At 32.2% G+C, this 18,061-nt stretch overlaps 2 protein-coding genes across 4 annotated transcripts; both read left to right on the forward strand.

Annotated features, from left to right (window-relative positions):
- The first annotated feature begins 5,810 nt into the window (after positions 1 to 5,810).
- On the forward strand, positions 5,811 to 9,941 carry LOC114380066 (probable receptor-like serine/threonine-protein kinase At4g34500). 3 transcript variants are annotated; one of them, XM_028338978.1, is made up of 8 exons: positions 5,811 to 6,408; positions 8,144 to 8,248; positions 8,347 to 8,469; positions 8,627 to 8,797; positions 8,888 to 9,017; positions 9,107 to 9,316; positions 9,468 to 9,595; positions 9,715 to 9,941. In XM_028338978.1, the coding sequence occupies exons 1-7, from the start codon at positions 5,963 to 5,965 to the stop codon at positions 9,582 to 9,584; spliced, it is 1,302 nt and encodes a 433-aa protein (XP_028194779.1). In that variant the 5' UTR covers positions 5,811 to 5,962; the 3' UTR covers positions 9,585 to 9,595; positions 9,715 to 9,941. The 3 variants fall into 3 exon arrangements, with proteins under 3 accessions (XP_028194779.1, XP_028194780.1, XP_028194778.1); XM_028338979.1 differs by having other exon boundaries at positions 5,811 to 5,986; positions 6,077 to 6,408; positions 9,468 to 9,879; XM_028338977.1 differs by having other exon boundaries at positions 9,468 to 9,879.
- Positions 9,942 to 12,352: 2,411 nt separating this feature from the next.
- Positions 12,353 to 17,471, forward strand: LOC114380065 (cyclase-associated protein 1-like). The gene is made up of 10 exons (XM_028338976.1): positions 12,353 to 12,769; positions 13,837 to 14,005; positions 14,080 to 14,144; positions 14,587 to 14,878; positions 14,971 to 15,118; positions 15,223 to 15,332; positions 15,424 to 15,479; positions 15,559 to 15,615; positions 15,855 to 15,998; positions 16,916 to 17,471. Exons 1-10 carry the CDS (start codon positions 12,488 to 12,490, stop codon positions 17,000 to 17,002), a joined length of 1,410 nt encoding a protein of 469 aa, XP_028194777.1. The 5' UTR covers positions 12,353 to 12,487; the 3' UTR covers positions 17,003 to 17,471.
- Positions 17,472 to 18,061: the final 590 nt, after the last annotated feature.

Raw genomic sequence — 18,061 nt, forward strand, 5'->3', positions numbered from 1 at the left:
TAAGCATGTAATATTATGTTAAATAATTTATCCGTTGTTTGATCTAAATATGTTATTCAATTGTTTGGCATGTTTAGATCAATATATATTTGAATCACACATAGATATTGCAGTTTTCTTGGGCCTTCTATTCTTGCCTCTTGTTCAATTGATATTGTACTTTCAAAATTACTTTTAGTCTCTACTATAAATACATAAATATTAAAATATCTTTTTATTTTTTCCTCCCACATTGGCATTTATTCCATCCTGTACAATAAATCAATAGAATCATGATTTCGTTGTATAACTATTTATCTAGTAGAATTATATTTTTGTTATGTTTTTTTAAAAAAAATGCAAAACAAAAGTTTGATTCTATTATACATTATATAAAAAAATCATACTTTTGTTGGATTTTCTTAATTGATCCCCACTTGCATGACGGAATCATTATTTTGTTGTATATTTTTTCTACACACTCAGTTACACAACAAAAATACACTTTTGTTGAACTAGAAGGGTGTGAAAAAATAGTACAATGGAATTTGTTGTATATTACACACTTTCGTTATACTTTTTTTGCACCCCTACTACTATTGGAGTGGAAGTGTGTTTTCATTATGTATTGTTGGGAAGAGTATCTTGAAAATTGATAATGTTGATAGAAGTCAAAAACAATGTAATTGGGGCTAATAGCAAACCCCTTGTTCAAGTTGTCCCAAGCCTTTTTGTTTTTCTTAGGTGGTTCTGTTCAAAGCTTTCTAATATGGGCCATAATTTGCATACGATACATTCTTATCTTCTCACCCCCTTCAACCCCATTTTTTCTTTGTTTCGATTAAAATTGTTCTTCTATTTCTTCCTTCGCACCCCTTTCCCCCCATTCCCTTTCATTTTGCCTCCCACCCCATTCCCACATTATTCTCTTTTCCTAAACCACACACCTCCTTTCACGTCTTCCTTGTCTCTTCTCTTCATTTGTCTTCCTTCTTCTCTTCCCTTCATCACACACCTCCTTTTATGGCACTCCCTTTTTTCTAGGGGTAGAAATGTGGACCTTGATTCGGCAGATAGAATGTGGCAAAAAAAAAAGTAGAAGTAAAAGTAGAATTAAGTCTTGTATTTATAATAATTGATCTAAAAAATCACTTTGTAAAATATAACTGATGTTGATTTTTTTTTATACTATTGAGAGTTTGGATCTCTCTTATCTTTGTTGTAGAATTTTTCTGCGGTTGAAATCTCAATGTGTACCACATTTTCTTTCCTTTCTAATTATTGTGCAATGACTAATTAATGATTAAGATCTTTGCAAGATATTGTCTCAACAAAATTCAGAAGCAAATGATCGGTGATAGCATGATTACGTGGTTTCAATCTCCATTAGGTTGTAAGTGTCATGCTTTCTTCTCATCTAAGAACCATAAGCATCAAGGTTTTGTTTTTTCTTTCGCCAAACTAACTTAATTGTTAAGAAAAAAAAATGAAACATATGCACAAAGACAACGAGAAACCGTACTCAGGATAGTTTTCCTTCATTTGAGTATTTACGAGTTAGGATTAGAAAACTTTTAAAAAACAAAACAATCGTAAACTAAACTAAACATGTGCATAAGTGGCGACATTCGAGGAAAAAATGAGACTAATCTTATTGACCCGTAATTTTTGGTCTGCTCCTCTTCAAATTTACTCGATCGGAAAGGGTGTTTGGGTGGACCGTAATTGTATTGTTTCAACTTTCAAAAGTTAAAATGATAATCATCATTTTCAGCACAATAATCGGAAAATAACACAGTGAAACATGCACGATGCACTGAAGGGGGGAATCATTACATTCAGGTGGCAAAGCATTCAAATATAATAACGTTAATAAAAGTTAATAACGTACAACTGTAAAACGCATATATATCAGGTTATTGTCTTTAGTTCATGTGTTGTAACTTAAACATCTCTGTTCGGTGAATTTCTTTCACTTGTTTACAAAGAATAAGAAAATATTACACCAGAGAAAAACCAGATATAGATACATCGACGGAAAGAATAACATTCTTAAATTAAATTCATGTTACTATATTATACAAATACAAATATAGAAAGACTACTTATAGGATGAAATTTAGGTTCAAAATTAAATGATGCAATAGGATGAAGTTAAATATGTATTTTATAATAATAACTTTTATTTTATTTCCGTTAAAATAACAAGATGTTGAGACTTAGGTAATTATTATTTATTGATTAACATCCCTTAAAATTATATAAGTATATCTATCTTTAACTATTATCATGAGTAAAAAATATTTGAATTGTTATTTTATCTTTTTGAATTTTCACCTTATTGAATTATGCTGTGTTCCATATTGAATATCTATTTATAGTGTTTGTCTAAGTAACATTATCAGTCACATAGCTTATTATAAGTATTTGTATTAAATATTCTATTTTGAAGGTTTTCAAAGTCAATTTTCCACTAGGGCGTCTCCTGCTTTGGTCGGTTGCCTAAATTTGTACCTGACTTTAATCTATAAGTAATTTATCATGTATTGGATTTTGTGTCACATGTTCATGACATGTGAAGTTTCACATTTACCCTTAACAAGTTTATACCCAATTTACGATCTTTAAGTTGGTCGTCATGTACCAAGTTATGTGCCACGTGTATATGATGTGTGAGGTTGATATTTATCCCAAAAAAGTTGCTCTCGAGTCAATATTACCTCAAAGAGGCAATGTCGACTTACGAGTGTAAGGTTAATATTTATCTCGAAACAAATATTAAGCCCAAAAAGTTATTTATTAATAAAATAATATATTAAAATAAAAATAACATAATACATTAACATATAATGAGCAATACAAATTAATCACAACACCAAATTAAAAATTTCACACAATATTAAATATTTACTTACTTATATGAACAATTACTACGATTATCTCTTTCAATTATATGTAAAAAATTAAGTTTTTTATATGGTTTTAATAAAAAAAATAAATAATAATTTATAATATTAGAAACAAAATAAAAATTCACAACTGTTTAGAATAAACCAAACAAAATTTAACACAACATTTTCGAACAAAAAATTAAATCAGAGCAACTCTACAATAAAAAAAATATATATACAAAAATTAAAAAAAAAGAAACAAATCATAGATCCAGCCACAACTTCATAATATAATTAAAAATAAATAAATAAAGTCTCTATGGTTTTTACGACTTTGATAAGAAAAATATATAAAAAAGGAATAATTTTACAAGTATTAGGTTTATGACTTCATAAAAAATAGTGATAATGAGATAAAGTTATAACTTTGTCTGCGACTTCTATATTAATTCATCCACACATTTGATGATAAAAAGTTTTAATACAATGAATTGTGAGTTATATGAGTTTGATTTTTCAATTTTTAATTGTTTTGGTCTTAGGTAAAAAATTATGAGTGTTTTTAATTTATTAAGTTAGAGATTAATTTGACTGATATTATATTATGTAATTATTAGGAAGAAAAGAAATTTTGGGCACTGAAAGTAATCGAAGAGGAGCTATCCCAAAACTTGATCCATCTTGAATTGGCTGAGCTGTATAGGATCGATGAGAGAGCTATTTATCTGAAAACATTGAATAATGAGCAGAAGGCAGCTACCATCAGTGTTCTATATTACATCTCATTTGGAGTCACGCAATTGCTTGCCCAACCTACACGGTTGCACTGCAGTAAAGTATACAATCATATAATCTATTTATTCATTACTATTTTTAACTCTCAGAAAATAAATAACCCCTTTAAATAGTCTAAATTAAATGAGCAACTCCTTCACCTCCTCAATTAAAAACTGATAAAAACGTCACTGCCTGAGCCTGTATTTTTTATATTTAAAACTGGGTCCATTAATTCTTATAAATGTCATATTCCCATACAAAAATCTTACACTATTAGTTGATAAATGGGCAAAATCCGAAAAACTCGTGTTTATTTTCGTGCTGGGGTGGAGTTATATGTTGGTGAAATTAATTGTCAAGCAAGAGAATATTGCATTCAATTAACAAATCGTTTGGTGGTGAGTTAGGTTACGTTTGATAACCACATTCACGTGGAATCACGATCTAGTCAATTTGACACATATATACATCCAATTGCGAGCTATTGATAATGGGGGTGATTATGCTCCAATGCAAGTAGTTCATCAGCTACAATTCAAAGTCCGAAATATTAAAACATGGAATAAATTAAATCACGAAGGCATAGTTGGGTTAGCTCTTGAATTCCAAGTTCCACCTCTAGGTTTGTTTCCTTTTGAATCTCTCTCCCTAGGTTTGTCATGTAATGTTTATGTAACCTTCTTAAGAAAATTGCAAGTCCATTAAACACTCGTAAAAAAAATTAACAATTTAAATGTTATATTCTTATTATTTTTTTTAAAATTATTATCAACAAGAATGAAAAAGGAAGAAGTATTAAATTCAATACACATACATTGAAATAAATGTTGATTGTACAATTCTATTAATATTTTTTTGTTTAAACCATAAATATTAAATACTATTTTTTATGAAAGATAATTTTTTTCAAATTAAATATAATTATTATGAACTATAAAACTCTTTTTATGAATACTTAATATAATTATATACTTAAAATTAGTTATTAAACTAGAATAACTCTATATCAATTAATCAACACTCAATAATAGAATTTTATTAATTATTACTACAATGACTACCTCCTCATATCTTTTAATGTTTTAGCATGAGAAAGGGTGGACTAATATCTAATCGGAGTGTGACCCTTTGGCTGTTCTCGAAGCATTCAAGTGTACAGATTTAGCTCCTTTGAGGTTCTTAAATAGGTGGAGAAATGTGTTCATCTAACATCTAATAAACTTTCATATTTCTCTCATTTTCAAGGAAGGTAATACTTGTGCAAGACAAACTTATTAATTTTAGTATTCACTGCTCCTCTCTCTCTCTCTTTTTTTTTTGTTTTTTAATTACTGATGTTAATAGACTCAAGAGAGAAAATCATTAGATATGAAACAAAACCTAAAAATATATTGATTTTTAATAAATTTTAATCAATTATAAAAAAGATTATAAGAGAGTATTAAAAAAGATGTCACTAGTATTTCTTTTTTCTTAATAAGAAATGGTATTGACACACTCTCTCAAATACTCTTTTTATGATTGATTATACTTTATTGAATTTTTTTTAAGGTTTTATTTCTTATTTAATTATTCTTTCTTGATTTTATTAAATGAAAAGTAAAATCTATTAAAATTAATAATTTTTAATAAATTTTAATCAATCATAAAGAATATAAGAAAGAGCGTAAGAAAGAGTGCTGCTAATATTTGTTATTTCTTGTTAATAGATCCATAACTAATCTTTCTTCTTATAGGTTTAGATATCACTTAGTGATGTTTTGCTGCTCATGAGTTTAGTTTGGTCTTCCATGTATGTTTTTTGCTCTTTTAATCTAATTGGGGTGCCTCAGCGATTTAGGGATTGGGGTTAGCCTAGCTGGGATGAGTCACCTTTATCTAGCTTAGGCTTCCTCAGTTAATTTTTTTAAAAAAAAATCTATTTTTTTTCCTCAAAACATTTGATGTTTTAAAATATTAAAATCTAATTAATGCATTTTTTCAAATATACTTAGTTAATACTTACTATTAGTGATACAAGTATAAAAATCAATGTATTAAATAAGATCATTTTAATCCAAATAGAAAACGCCAAATTAAAAAAAATAATAAAGCGTGTTTGGAATAAAAACAGGAAGTAATTAATTTGAAATGGATCATATATAAAAATCACGTAATAATGAGGGCTCCTAATTACCGTCACAGAGTCTCCTGGTCAGCGTAAGGGCTAAGGAGAGGAAATGGCATTCTCGTAACCCAGAAAACAACAACAGAACATTACACACCCCTTTGGTTTGTGTTTTGTATCCTCTGTTCCTATTTTTTCAAACACAGCAATGACAGAGTCGGCAAGGCCAAGTGTGAGTTTGAAACTTGTTGTGTTAGTAGTTATTCTAGTCGTCTCCGCGTTGCTGATTCTGCTTCTGATTTTCTTCCTCTGCTTCCGCAAGACGCGGAACCTGGTGGCCAAACACAGCTCAGGGAGCATCCCTCTGGTGTCCAAGGAGATCACCATGGTCAAGGCCTCGGATCCGAAGAAGATGGAGGAGGCGGAGGTCAAGGTTGAAATTGGTGGAGCCCAGCACCACCGAAGCAGCGAACTAGTGTCGGTGGAGGATCCCGATATAGGGTGGGGCCGCTGGTACACCATTTGGGAAGTGGAACTCGCCACGCGCGGGTTTGCGGAAGGGAATGTTATTGGAGAAGGAGGCTATGCCGTTGTGTACAGAGGTGTTCTGCACGATGCTTCCGTCGTGGCTGTCAAGAATCTTCTGAACAACAAGTATGTCACACATGCCCAAACTCCTCACTTTCTCTAATTCTCCAATATCTTTTTTTCTTCTATTTTTTACTCTGCTGGGATTCCTCCAACAATTTTCGACCACCTGCAAATATATTCATTTACCGTAAACGTCTAATTTCATCCCTGAAAAGGAAATAATCTTTTATTTTTTATTCTCAATTATTAGAAATCAATAATCAATACACCATTTTATTTTAACTTCTAACTACTGTTACAGTTTTTTTTTAAACGAACCATTACGTAAAATAAAAAATTATACACACAGTTCTTTTTCAAGTTCAGTTCAGGCACCAAGTGACTATTTTGCTCTCCAATTTTGGAGTATTACTTATTCTTTTAACTGATTGTTAAAGTGATTTTTTTTAATGTAAATAGTCCTTACATTATTATAAATCGTGTTCAGAAGTTCTTCAATTATTGAAGAATATTTGCAATTAGTCTGGGAACATTAATTAATCAAATATGTCAATTTAAAGATTAAATTGATAAGTATGCAACACTTGAAATATTATTTATATAGATTTTATTAGATTACGGATTTTATAAGTGAAAAAGTAATAATGGGTCTGGGGACAATGATTTATTACTTTATTCTATTCGTTATTTTAAAATATGTATGTACAGTGACAAAGTTTTGAGTAACTCTGTTTCTTTCTTCGTTTTCTATGTCAATGAGAGATGGCCTGCACCTTTTACAACCCCGCCCCTGTTTCCACAAACTTATTTGTAATCCAAATGAATTAGTACATGTTTGGATGAAAGTTTGAGAAGCTCAAAAAAACTTTTATTTCTAAAATAGTATGGGAGGTCATCTCCCAAGAGTTGTTCCGTTGTAATCTGTTTTCTCTTTGGGCTTAGCCCGGTTGATTATAAAAAAAATAAAAATAGTTGTATAGTACTAACAAATTCTTCATTTTTCCCCTTGGAATTCGAAAATGTGCAATGCAATTTCTAAATATCCAAACATAGCCTTTACCGGGAAAATGCGCGTTGAGTTTGTTTGTCTCAAGCAAAAAAAGTGATGCGTGTTTGGTGGCGGATTATTTTACTTTTGAGAAACAATTCTTTACTTTTAAACGCTATTTAAGAGAGTTTAAAAAAGTACTAATAATGATTTCTCATCATTTAGGCGTTCTAAAAAACTAAAACTATAATAATGGTCATGTGCTTCTCCTCTACTTTGTTTATTATTTTTATTTTCGTTTTATTTTAGGCTGGGTAATAATGTTAGTTTGTTGTTTTTCTCTTTACTTTTTGCTTTATTTATTATGTTGTTCGTATATAATTACTGTGCTCTTTTTCTTTATCAAATCCCCCCCAAAACTTTATTTAAGCAGGGGGAAATAATTATTTGTCTTCGTATAAGTTACATGAACCAATCGCTTTATGTGTTTCGGGATTTGTGACTTTGTATGCAAATTCAAAAAGAACTATTAAATAACGGCAACTTCATACTACTCCATTCATTCAACAATTTCTTAACATTGTCACTTAAAAATTAAAGTTGTCGCTACCTAAATATTTGACTTTTCCATGATAAAAAGAACTATTGGCACAACATTGTGCGAAATGCTTGTTTCTCGATCCAACTAAATTTCTCTCAAGTTTCCTGAAATAACAATGCTGCATGTTTAGTATGTTAATTCAGTGTGAAACCTTTCTGTCATATTCCCATCTTATTTGAAAATTCATGTGCATTATTATACGTAACTAGGGGTCAAGCTGAGAAGGAGTTTAAAGTGGAGGTTGAAGCTATTGGAAAAGTGAGGCATAAAAATTTGGTTCGTTTGGTAGGATATTGTGCAGAAGGTGCTCGAAGGTATTGTTCTGTTTACATGCCTGTTATAATGTTTTTCAGACGATAAAAGTTCAGAATTCCTGTGATTTTTTTTAAATGACATTTTTACTTTCATTCAGGATGCTTGTTTATGAGTATGTTGACAACGGAAACTTGGAACAATGGCTGCATGGTGATGTAGGACCAGTTAGCCCCTTGACATGGGATATTCGAATGAGAATTGCTATTGGGACTGCAAAAGGGTGTGTTTAATGTTCATTGAGTTTTCTTTCTCCTTTTACTGTGATTTGCTTATGTTTATTGGGTTTCATGCTCTGTAGTCTGTATCCATGATTGTTCCATTTTATGTCATCTTAATCATGCTATCTTGACAATTAATGTTTCTACATTATGAAACAGGTTAGCCTATTTGCATGAAGGTTTAGAGCCCAAAGTTGTGCACCGGGATATAAAATCCAGTAACATTCTTTTAGATAAAAACTGGAATGCCAAAGTATCAGATTTTGGACTAGCCAAGCTCTTAGGATCTGAGAAATCCCATGTGACTACGCGTGTAATGGGAACATTTGGGTAATTTGTTCTTTCTCAAGGATCTATGTTACTTTTCAAGTTCTATAGATGATAATCATCTCATGATTTCTTTCCGCTAATTTTCTGCAGATATGTTGCACCAGAGTATGCAAGCTCGGGTATGCTTAATGAGCGCAGTGATGTGTATAGCTTTGGAGTTCTTCTCATGGAGATAATCACAGGAAGAAGCCCCATTGATTATTCAAGACCACCCGGAGAGGTGATTCCGGGTTTTGTCAATGTTTTCATTAGTTCATTCCATAAGAAACACCGTCAAGTCTTACCTATGTTTTTGTTTATGTTCCTCAGATGAATTTGGTAGATTGGTTTAAGGCAATGGTAGCAAGTCGTCGCAGTGAGGAGCTAGTTGATCCTTTAATTGAGATTCCTCCCCCTCCAAGATCTTTGAAGAGAGTTTTATTGATTTGTCTGCGCTGTATAGACATGGATGTCGTTAAGCGACCAAAGATGGGTCAAATTATTCATATGCTTGAGACAGATGATTTCCCCTTTCGTTCTGTAAGCACTATACTCCAGCCACTCTTTATCAGTTTCTCATAAAGATGGCAAACATTCCCCTTAAGCACAGTTGTGCAATGGATTTATCTGTTTAAAAAACTAAAATGCCATTTCAGCTTCCTGAAATGACTAACTTTAACTTGTTAAACAGGAGCTACGTTCAGTTAGAGAAAAAGATCCTGTGCCTTCTCATGCAGATGTTTCCATTAAAGTTCCTTATCCACCAACAAAGCATGCAGAAACCGTAGAAAAATCAAGATGGAGATAATTGTTTGTAATGTTGGTCATCCAACTTTGGCGATCCATTTTTTCTTATTTCTATTAGGATTTCGTGATGTTTTATGAACGAGTTTTGAGTCTTTGTGCATATCTTATACGTTTTAGTTTTTTCCTTTCAGGTTTCAACACCATTTTGTTGTATTGCATTATCTTGGGAACTGAGAGCATGGCTTGTAAATACGCACCTCACTATCTGTCAATTTTGTTTGTCTGCTTGTGGACACATTCAAGGAACTTTAGTGCATGTTTGTATTCATGTAGGATCATTTAAAATCAGGCTGAAATATTATGATTTTAGGTAGAAAATCGCACAGGTATTGTGTTGAAGAATTAATTGAGTTTAAAATGATTTATAGTTGAAGCAACTTTAATTTACTTTGTACTAAATTCAAAATCTTATATTAACTTGTTTTTAGAATAAGAACGTTATAAATTATTTTATTTCAAAATTAATTTAATTTAAAATCAATTCTGTGAATGTTCACTCAAACATATACTTAAAGTTATTGATTATACTTTCTATTTGTCTGGAAGGGATATGAGTATCAGCTTCCTTATGCATTCAATCCCTCAATCCATTTGAAAATATTAAGTGGTCTTGGACTATATATATATCATGGTATCTACTAATTTTTTATATAACCCATAGTTCAGTTCAGTGTTATTCTCTCTTGTAAATTATAAACTTGAATATGTATCACATAATGGATAAAGATTAGTTGGAACTACGAATAAGTTGTAGTCTTGGACTACTTAATTTCTCCAGCCCCATTGACAGAATACACAAAATATGAAACTTTGCTTAATTATCTTCACAAAGAATATAGTGCCTCGTGGACTGAAAAAGAAGTTTAGAACGTTGTTTCATGCTTGGAAGTTGGTACCGTTAGAGAATCTTGCTGGCGAATTAATCTTACCACCAAATATATATCTCCAAGATGGCATGTACAATATGTTGCAAAACCCCATTATCTACCATATATATTTAAACCTTCAGCCGCGAGTCCAATCTTCTCACACTGCCTTAATAAAACAAATTTTATTTAACTTGCATACTTTTTCAGGATTCCTCACCTAAATACTAGACTTGTTTAATTATCTTTATATATCAGCCTGTTATGATACTCCCAACAGTACTATCAACAATGATAGCTCTGCTACGTTTGATATTGAACCCAATTTACGAATCATGGTATTCCTTAACTTCCACGAAGTTCCTGCCTCTGAAAGCATGATTCGTCGCAGGTTGCTCTTGTAAGGAAAAGAATTGCGTTTCTGGTTCGTAGTAATTATTACCCTTGCATAATGCATGAGTTGTCGGGGCATGTATTAATCTACTTTGGAGTACTGAATATATTGACTAGTTTGTAACGTGATATAGTTGTACGACTCTTAGAAAAACATAATTAGCATAACGCCACCAAAGAGAAATTGACTACACTTGTGTTAGCTTGTGCTTGTTTTCAAGTTCAATTCCTTATGCACGTCTCAAATCACATCAAATAAGATAAATGAGACAGAAGCTACGTACAATTGTAGCTCTAGTTTGAGTTACGTCTTATTGTTTAATTATGTGTTTGGTTTTCAGTCTCATGCCAGCTAACGTGTCTATGCTGAATCCAATAAGCGTAGCTTATGCGATTTTGACATGAAACTTAACATAGACGTATAATCAGCGTGTTACCAAGCATTGGTTAAAATGCAAAACCAAACATGTACTTTGTCATTTAATATCCGCATTGTTATAGATGAAGAAATATGCTCGTTATGTAGAAATAGAAATATGCTCAAGTGAACACCTAATGTAAGCTCAACCTTTTCGTGTTTGTCTGCTTGTGCATTTTTTTACCCATACCTGTTTATCATTTCATGTTAGATGAGTTAAAATACACGGAATGAAATTATTTCTTCTAACTTCAAGTCTTGCAAATCATTTCTTAATGAGGCAAAACCAAACACCCACTTGACCACTTCAAGTGTTGTTGCAAGTTATTTTCAATTGAACAATCTGGATTCAAGAAGTTGAGATTCGATTCCAAATTAAAATAACTTCTAATGGACTTCATCATGTGAATAAGTCATTTCTAAAAAACTCTTCAAAGTATACGAGTGAAATTCATTGGATATTTTTTTAGTGATGTGGTATATATTAATAATAGATAATATATTAACATTATTCATTCATTTTTTATAAATGTGCATCGGATTCGTGTTGAAATAAAAAAATTGCATTGTTCACTTCTAATGTTCAAGTCTTTACTCACACCCAATACAAGAGCCCAATTGCCCAATCCTAATAGAACGAATACATTATAAGAGAAAGAAATGTTTGTAACATAGGAGTATAGTTTAATCAGTTTAATCAACATACTTTTTTCTTATTAGTAGTAGTTAAAATTCTTTAAGATTTATAAATTTTGTGACTACTATTTCTCATTCACCTTATTTGTAATAAATTTTAATCCATAATAAAAAACTGTATTAAATAAGATAAATTAAAGAGAACATGTTATCAAATGTTAGTACTTATTTAACAGAAGAGTGTTATTTTTACAGAAATTTAATAGAAGAGTGTTGGCAATACAATTTTTTTTAGTATATTTATATCAACACTTTTTTTATTAATTAAAAATTATATACAACACCCATTAATTAAAAGTGGAACCTGCAATTAATAATTTTACTAGAAAGTGTGCTATTACCCTTTTCCGTTTATGATTGTTCATTACTTATTAAAAAGATTGGGCTAAAGAAAATGACACGTGGGGGCCATAAATTCCCTCCTTTAATTTCATTCCCCTCTCCATTCGCATTATTTTTTCTTTTTAAAAGGGTTAACGGTTCCATCATCTTCATCTGGTACCAGATCTGTGCCATTCATTTCTTCTAGCCATGGACGAGAAGCTCATACAGCGGTTAGAATCGGCGGTGTTGCGCTTGGAGTCGCTATCCTCTGGACTCCACCCCTCCGCTTCACAATCCGGCGGCGCCCACGCTCCCGATGCGGCGCTCGATCCCTCCGTCGTCGCCTTCGCCGATCTGATCGACCAGTACGTCGGTAGGGTTTCCGGCGCTGCAGAGGTTATCGGCGGACAGGTCTTGGGTGTCACCAAGCTGGTGCAGGAAGCTTTCAATGTTCAGAAAGAGCTTTTGATTAAGCTCAAACAGACTCAGGTTCGTCATTGCTGAATGTTCGTTTTGGTGGGGGATTAACGGATTTGAATTGTTGCATTGCACATGAAGATGATATTGGTTTGTTAAAAAATTAGTGATGATATTTTAGTATGTGTACTAGGCTACTAGCTACTTTGGTAATGGTTCTGGAATAGAGTCTGATACTGATTGAATAGAATGTCGTGGCATGCTTCGTCTGTTTTTTTATTTTTTATTTTTTTTTTCGGAATTTTATATATGTATTTGAACTTCAATCTCTGATTGTTGTTGTGGATTGTGTGGATTCGATGCATGTTTTGCCTGTGTCATGTTTACTAGACAAAAGGTGGAGGTTCTGTGTTTCGCGGGTTTTTGGATATACCATAACTTTGAAGCCAAATCGAGAATCAGCTGCTTGCTCAGATGAATAAAAGAGGAGTTAAAGAAATGGTCATGTCAGTTGCTAGACAGAATCCAAAATAGACTAACTTAGCATAGTTTTTTTATGCAGTTGAGGCTGCTGTCATTTTGGAAGTAATCCTTTTATTCTTTCACGCTTGTGTATTTTTGCTGTTAAATTTGCGTTACTCTTAATGGACGAACAATGTGTCCATTTGCGTTAAATTGTAGAAAAATAGACGGACGATAAAAGAAAAAATGTAGAAATTTTTTATTTCAAAATTGGGATTGTGTGGGCATGATAAAATATTGACGTCAATCCTGGTGAAATTGATGTTAGGGGTATCTACGTTTAAACTAATTGACACAGCTTCAAGTACCAGGAAAGCAACAGAACCTTCTCAGCCGGGAGAATCAATTCTACAGTCTCAAAACTTGTGATAATCAGTTGTGTAAAATCAGTTATGATAATCAATTTTTGAAAAATGCATGATGCTGCCTTGTAGGACTAGGATGGATTGCTATAAAATAATTACAAGACTGTTTATGGCCAAGACAAATTGAATTTAGTTAGTAGAAAAGAGAGCACATATAGTTGCTCATGCTGTAAGGTTTTATTTTTTTAGACTATATGTCCCTAGTGTTTGTAAATGCTGTGTTAATATATCTTCTCATAATTTATTGTGCAGAAGCCTAACCTCGCTGGGTTGTCTGAATTTCTGAAACCATTGAATGAAGTGATCACAAAAGCTACCAAATTGACAGAAGGAAGGAGATCTGATTTTTTTAATCACTTAAAGGCTGCTGCTGACAGTCTCTCAGCTCTAGCATGGATTGCATATACAGGGAAGGATTGTGGTAAGTGATGAATGACTCTTATATAGGATGAATCTTTACCATTCAGTGTCTTATGTTTCTTCTGTTTTTTCAAGGTATGAGCATGCCAATTGCGCATGTGGAAGAAAGTTGGCAAATGGCTGAGTTTTACAGCAACAAGGTATTCTTGACACCTGCCAGAATCTTGTTAATTTGTCTTGGATAATTTTCATGATGCTCCTCTCCCCTTCACATTTAGGAGGAAAATATAAAGGAGTCCTTGCAAGTGATCTTCCTTGATAATTTTATCAATTTGTAGAATATCCTTGCATTTTTCATTTTTACTTTAAAATGCATGTCTATTGACTTTCTGAACTTAATGAATGAGAATTGAGAAAGGAAATGAATTATGATTAACTACCTTAATGATTATGTGCTTAGGCTCAGTAATTTGATTTTAAATGCTTGATTTTAATTTGATCAACATTTACATATGGAATGCTGTGTGTTGATCTTGCACTAGGCTCCTAGACTTTTCGTTGCACTTTCCTACCTCATATTGCCTGCTATTTCATGAGTAAAGGATAATGATTTTGCCTTACTTTTATTGTAATAATAATTAGGTGCTTGTGGAGTACAGAAACAAAGACCCAAATCATGTTGAGTGGGCCAAAGCTCTCAAAGAGTTGTATCTCCCTGGATTGAGAGATTATGTCAAGAGCTTTCATCCTTTAGGCCCTGTTTGGAGTCCAACAGGAAAAATAATTGCTCCATCAAAAGCTTCTGCTCCTGCTGCCCCTCCCCCTCCACCTGCTTCTCTCTTTAGTTCTGAATCATCTCAGGCTTCATCTTCTAAGCCTAAAGAGGGGATGTCTGCTGTTTTTCAACAAATCAGTTCAGGAAACGTCACTTCAGGTAGATTATTCTTATTACATTCTTGATTGTAAACTTTATAAATCAGTTAAGGAAATGTTCAGCATTTATGAATGATAAACTTTATCTAATAGGTTTGAAAAAGGTTACGAATGATATGAAGACTAAGAATCGCACCGATAGAACTGGAGTTGTTGGGGCTATTGAAAAAGAAACTCCTGCAAGTTCACGTGTGTTTTCTAAAGCTGGACCTCCAAAATTTGAACTTCAAATGGGCCGCAAGTATGTTTATATGTGTGATGGAGTTGCAGTTACTATATATGTATAAAAGTCAATGCCAATGATTTCACTATTCCATCTCCCTAACCTAATCTCTACCACTGCAGATGGGTTGTTGAGAATCAAATTGAGAAGAAAGACTTGGTCATTGAAGATTGTGATTCAAAGCAGTCTGTATATATTTATGGATGCAAAAACTCTGTTTTGCAAATTCTAGGTAGTCCTTCTTTCTTTTCTTCTCCTATTTGCTATCCAACTTATCACTTGGTCAAAAGGCTATGGCTAAATCACTTCAAAACAATTTGCAGGCAAGGTCAACAATATAACAATTGACAAATGCACAAAGATTGGAGTTGTATTTAAGGTTTGTTAGACATGAGAATTTGATATTTAATAATATTATTCTTACTGAGATGCAAATTCATTTCTGTTTTAAAATGTAGGATGTTGTTGCAGCATGTGAGATTGTAAACAGTAACGGGGTTGAGGTTCAATGCCAGGTACCTAGACTCCATTCTCCATTTTTTCCCCTCACTCCACAACAACTTCCAATGCTGTTGGCATGTTAGGTTGAATATGATATTATTCTTCCTGAGAAATATTTTAATAGTTTTACTGATCTTACTAATGATATAACTGGTGAGATGCATAGCATAAAAGTTTAATATTAATACTCAATGAATACTTGTTACGTCAAATCTCATTTAGTTTTACTCATGCTCGCTTTTACTAATCACAGGGTGCAGCTCCTACAATTTCAGTGGACAACACTTCTGGCTGCCAGCTATATCTGAGTAAAGACTCTTTAGAAGCATCCATAAGTACAGCAAAGTCAAGCGAGATCAATGTATTGGTTCCTGGTGCTGATCCTGATGGTGATTGGGTATGTTTTTTTGTTCTTACTTCCTATTATATTTTTTGATACTGAAAAGTTTGGTTCCTCATCATCAACAAGAACTTGTATAAAAGAGCCTTCTCTTATTTCCCCCTAATTTCTTGTAGATAATTTTGATATTTTAACCAGTAAAAATTGAATATTAGAGTATGTTTTTGCTATCACTATTGATATTGATGTTGTTTAGTACAACTTAGAATAACAGTGTGTAGCAGCCAGCCCCAAAAATGCTATTATGGGATTGCAGAAAGTAGGATCTCTGCTAGGTTAAATATTATAGTCAAACTAAATAATTAATACTCCACATATTTACTCACAAAAAATTAAAATCAAAGAAATTCATGATAAATAGTAGGTCATAGTTTATTGACACAATCACCATCAATCTAGTAATGAGGAACATAGGAATGAAGTTAAAATGAAAGATGATGGTGAAATTAATATATAAAATCAGAATGCATTAGATAAAAATTAGGAGAATGTGAACTGTGAGGTATGAAGGAAGAAGAAAGAACAGACCACAAAACAACAACAAAGCCTTCTCCCACTATAAGAACAGAATGGTACACAGAAAAAAAAAGAATGTAGACCTGTAAAATGTGAAGAAATAAGAAAGAACAGAGCACCATAATAGCACGCTATTGACTACTTTCAGAAGATGTTTTGCTTCCCACCTTAAGTACCATGTGCAATCTGAATTTGTTTACCTATCTTCATGTCTCATACAGCAGTGGATGAAATCCATCTATATTTAGAATCTTATTTAAAACATTGTAAAATTACATGTGGCTTACTGGCTTAGTTTTCCTAAAAATGTTTAATTGGATGCATGATCTTTGGTTAGATATTAGTGGACTAAGTCAAGTGATAAAAATTCCAAATTTTAACCACTTCTTCTGTTTCAGGTGGAGCATTCTTTGCCACAACAATACATTCATTTGTTCAAGAATGAGCACTTTGAAACAACTCCTGCTGCTCATTCTGGAGGTTAAATTGATTGCCAATTTGGACTTTTGGAGTCTCTATTTATATTTAAATCGTTTTGGAATACTGTGGGAGTGGCTTCAATTTGTTGTTTCGTCAATTCATTTACAAACACAGTCATATATATAGGTTTACCGTATACTTGCTGCTTATTCTAGTGATTTTTCCATGGGTTTATTGAACCATTGGAATCATCCATACGGTTTTTTTTTTTAGTAGTTTTCTTCTGATTGAGCGTGTTTTTGTCGTAAGTTGCATTATGCAATTGGTTTTTTTAGCTTTCAGAGGACATCTACATTTGTCTGAACATGTTGGTTTGATTCTGGTGCTTTTGCATATTTGAGGATAGAGCAATGATTATGTACTCAGGTGCATTCGGAAAGATATTTGTGTATCTGTTTTTTTGAATCGATTAGTCCTCCCAGTTTGTATTGAGAAAATGAAACGAGTTGTGAACTTTCTCTTGGCTTCTGCTTACATGTTGGTCAATATCTCTCTCTCTCTCTCTCTCTCTTTTTTTTCTTTTTCTTTTGAAGAGATGTTGATCAATATCTTAAATATGTAATATGATGACAAAACTCGATAATGGATCTGTACGCAGCTTAAGGGTTATATTCTATGTAAAGGTGTTTTGAAAAAGTAGTTACAATGCAGTTCTGGAAAAAAAAAATTGGGCTAACTTGAAAGCTAAGTTAATCATGGCTGAATATCTCACAATTCAATAATTTAAGATACATTAGTATTTTAGTCCGACTATTATATAAGATAAATATTTATTTTTATAAATTAGTCCGACTTATATATATATATATATATATATATATATATATATATATATATATATGTTATAATAAACAGTTCAAATAATATTACAAGGCTATTTTAAATTAAAATAAACAGAAAGTTAAGACTATTATTATGTAAATAGATAAAAATAAAAGAAAGTATTTTGATGTTGTTGAGGTTTTTTTTTTTTTTTTTGCTATTTGAGAAAGTAGTATGTGAAATGCACTTTTAAATTAGAGATGGGAGACCATGGAGTTCGTAGATCAATTTTCACTATTATA

This window comes from Glycine soja, chromosome 12 (genome assembly GCF_004193775.1).
Source record: "Glycine soja cultivar W05 chromosome 12, ASM419377v2, whole genome shotgun sequence".
Lineage (NCBI taxonomy): Eukaryota > Viridiplantae > Streptophyta > Magnoliopsida > Fabales > Fabaceae > Glycine > Glycine soja.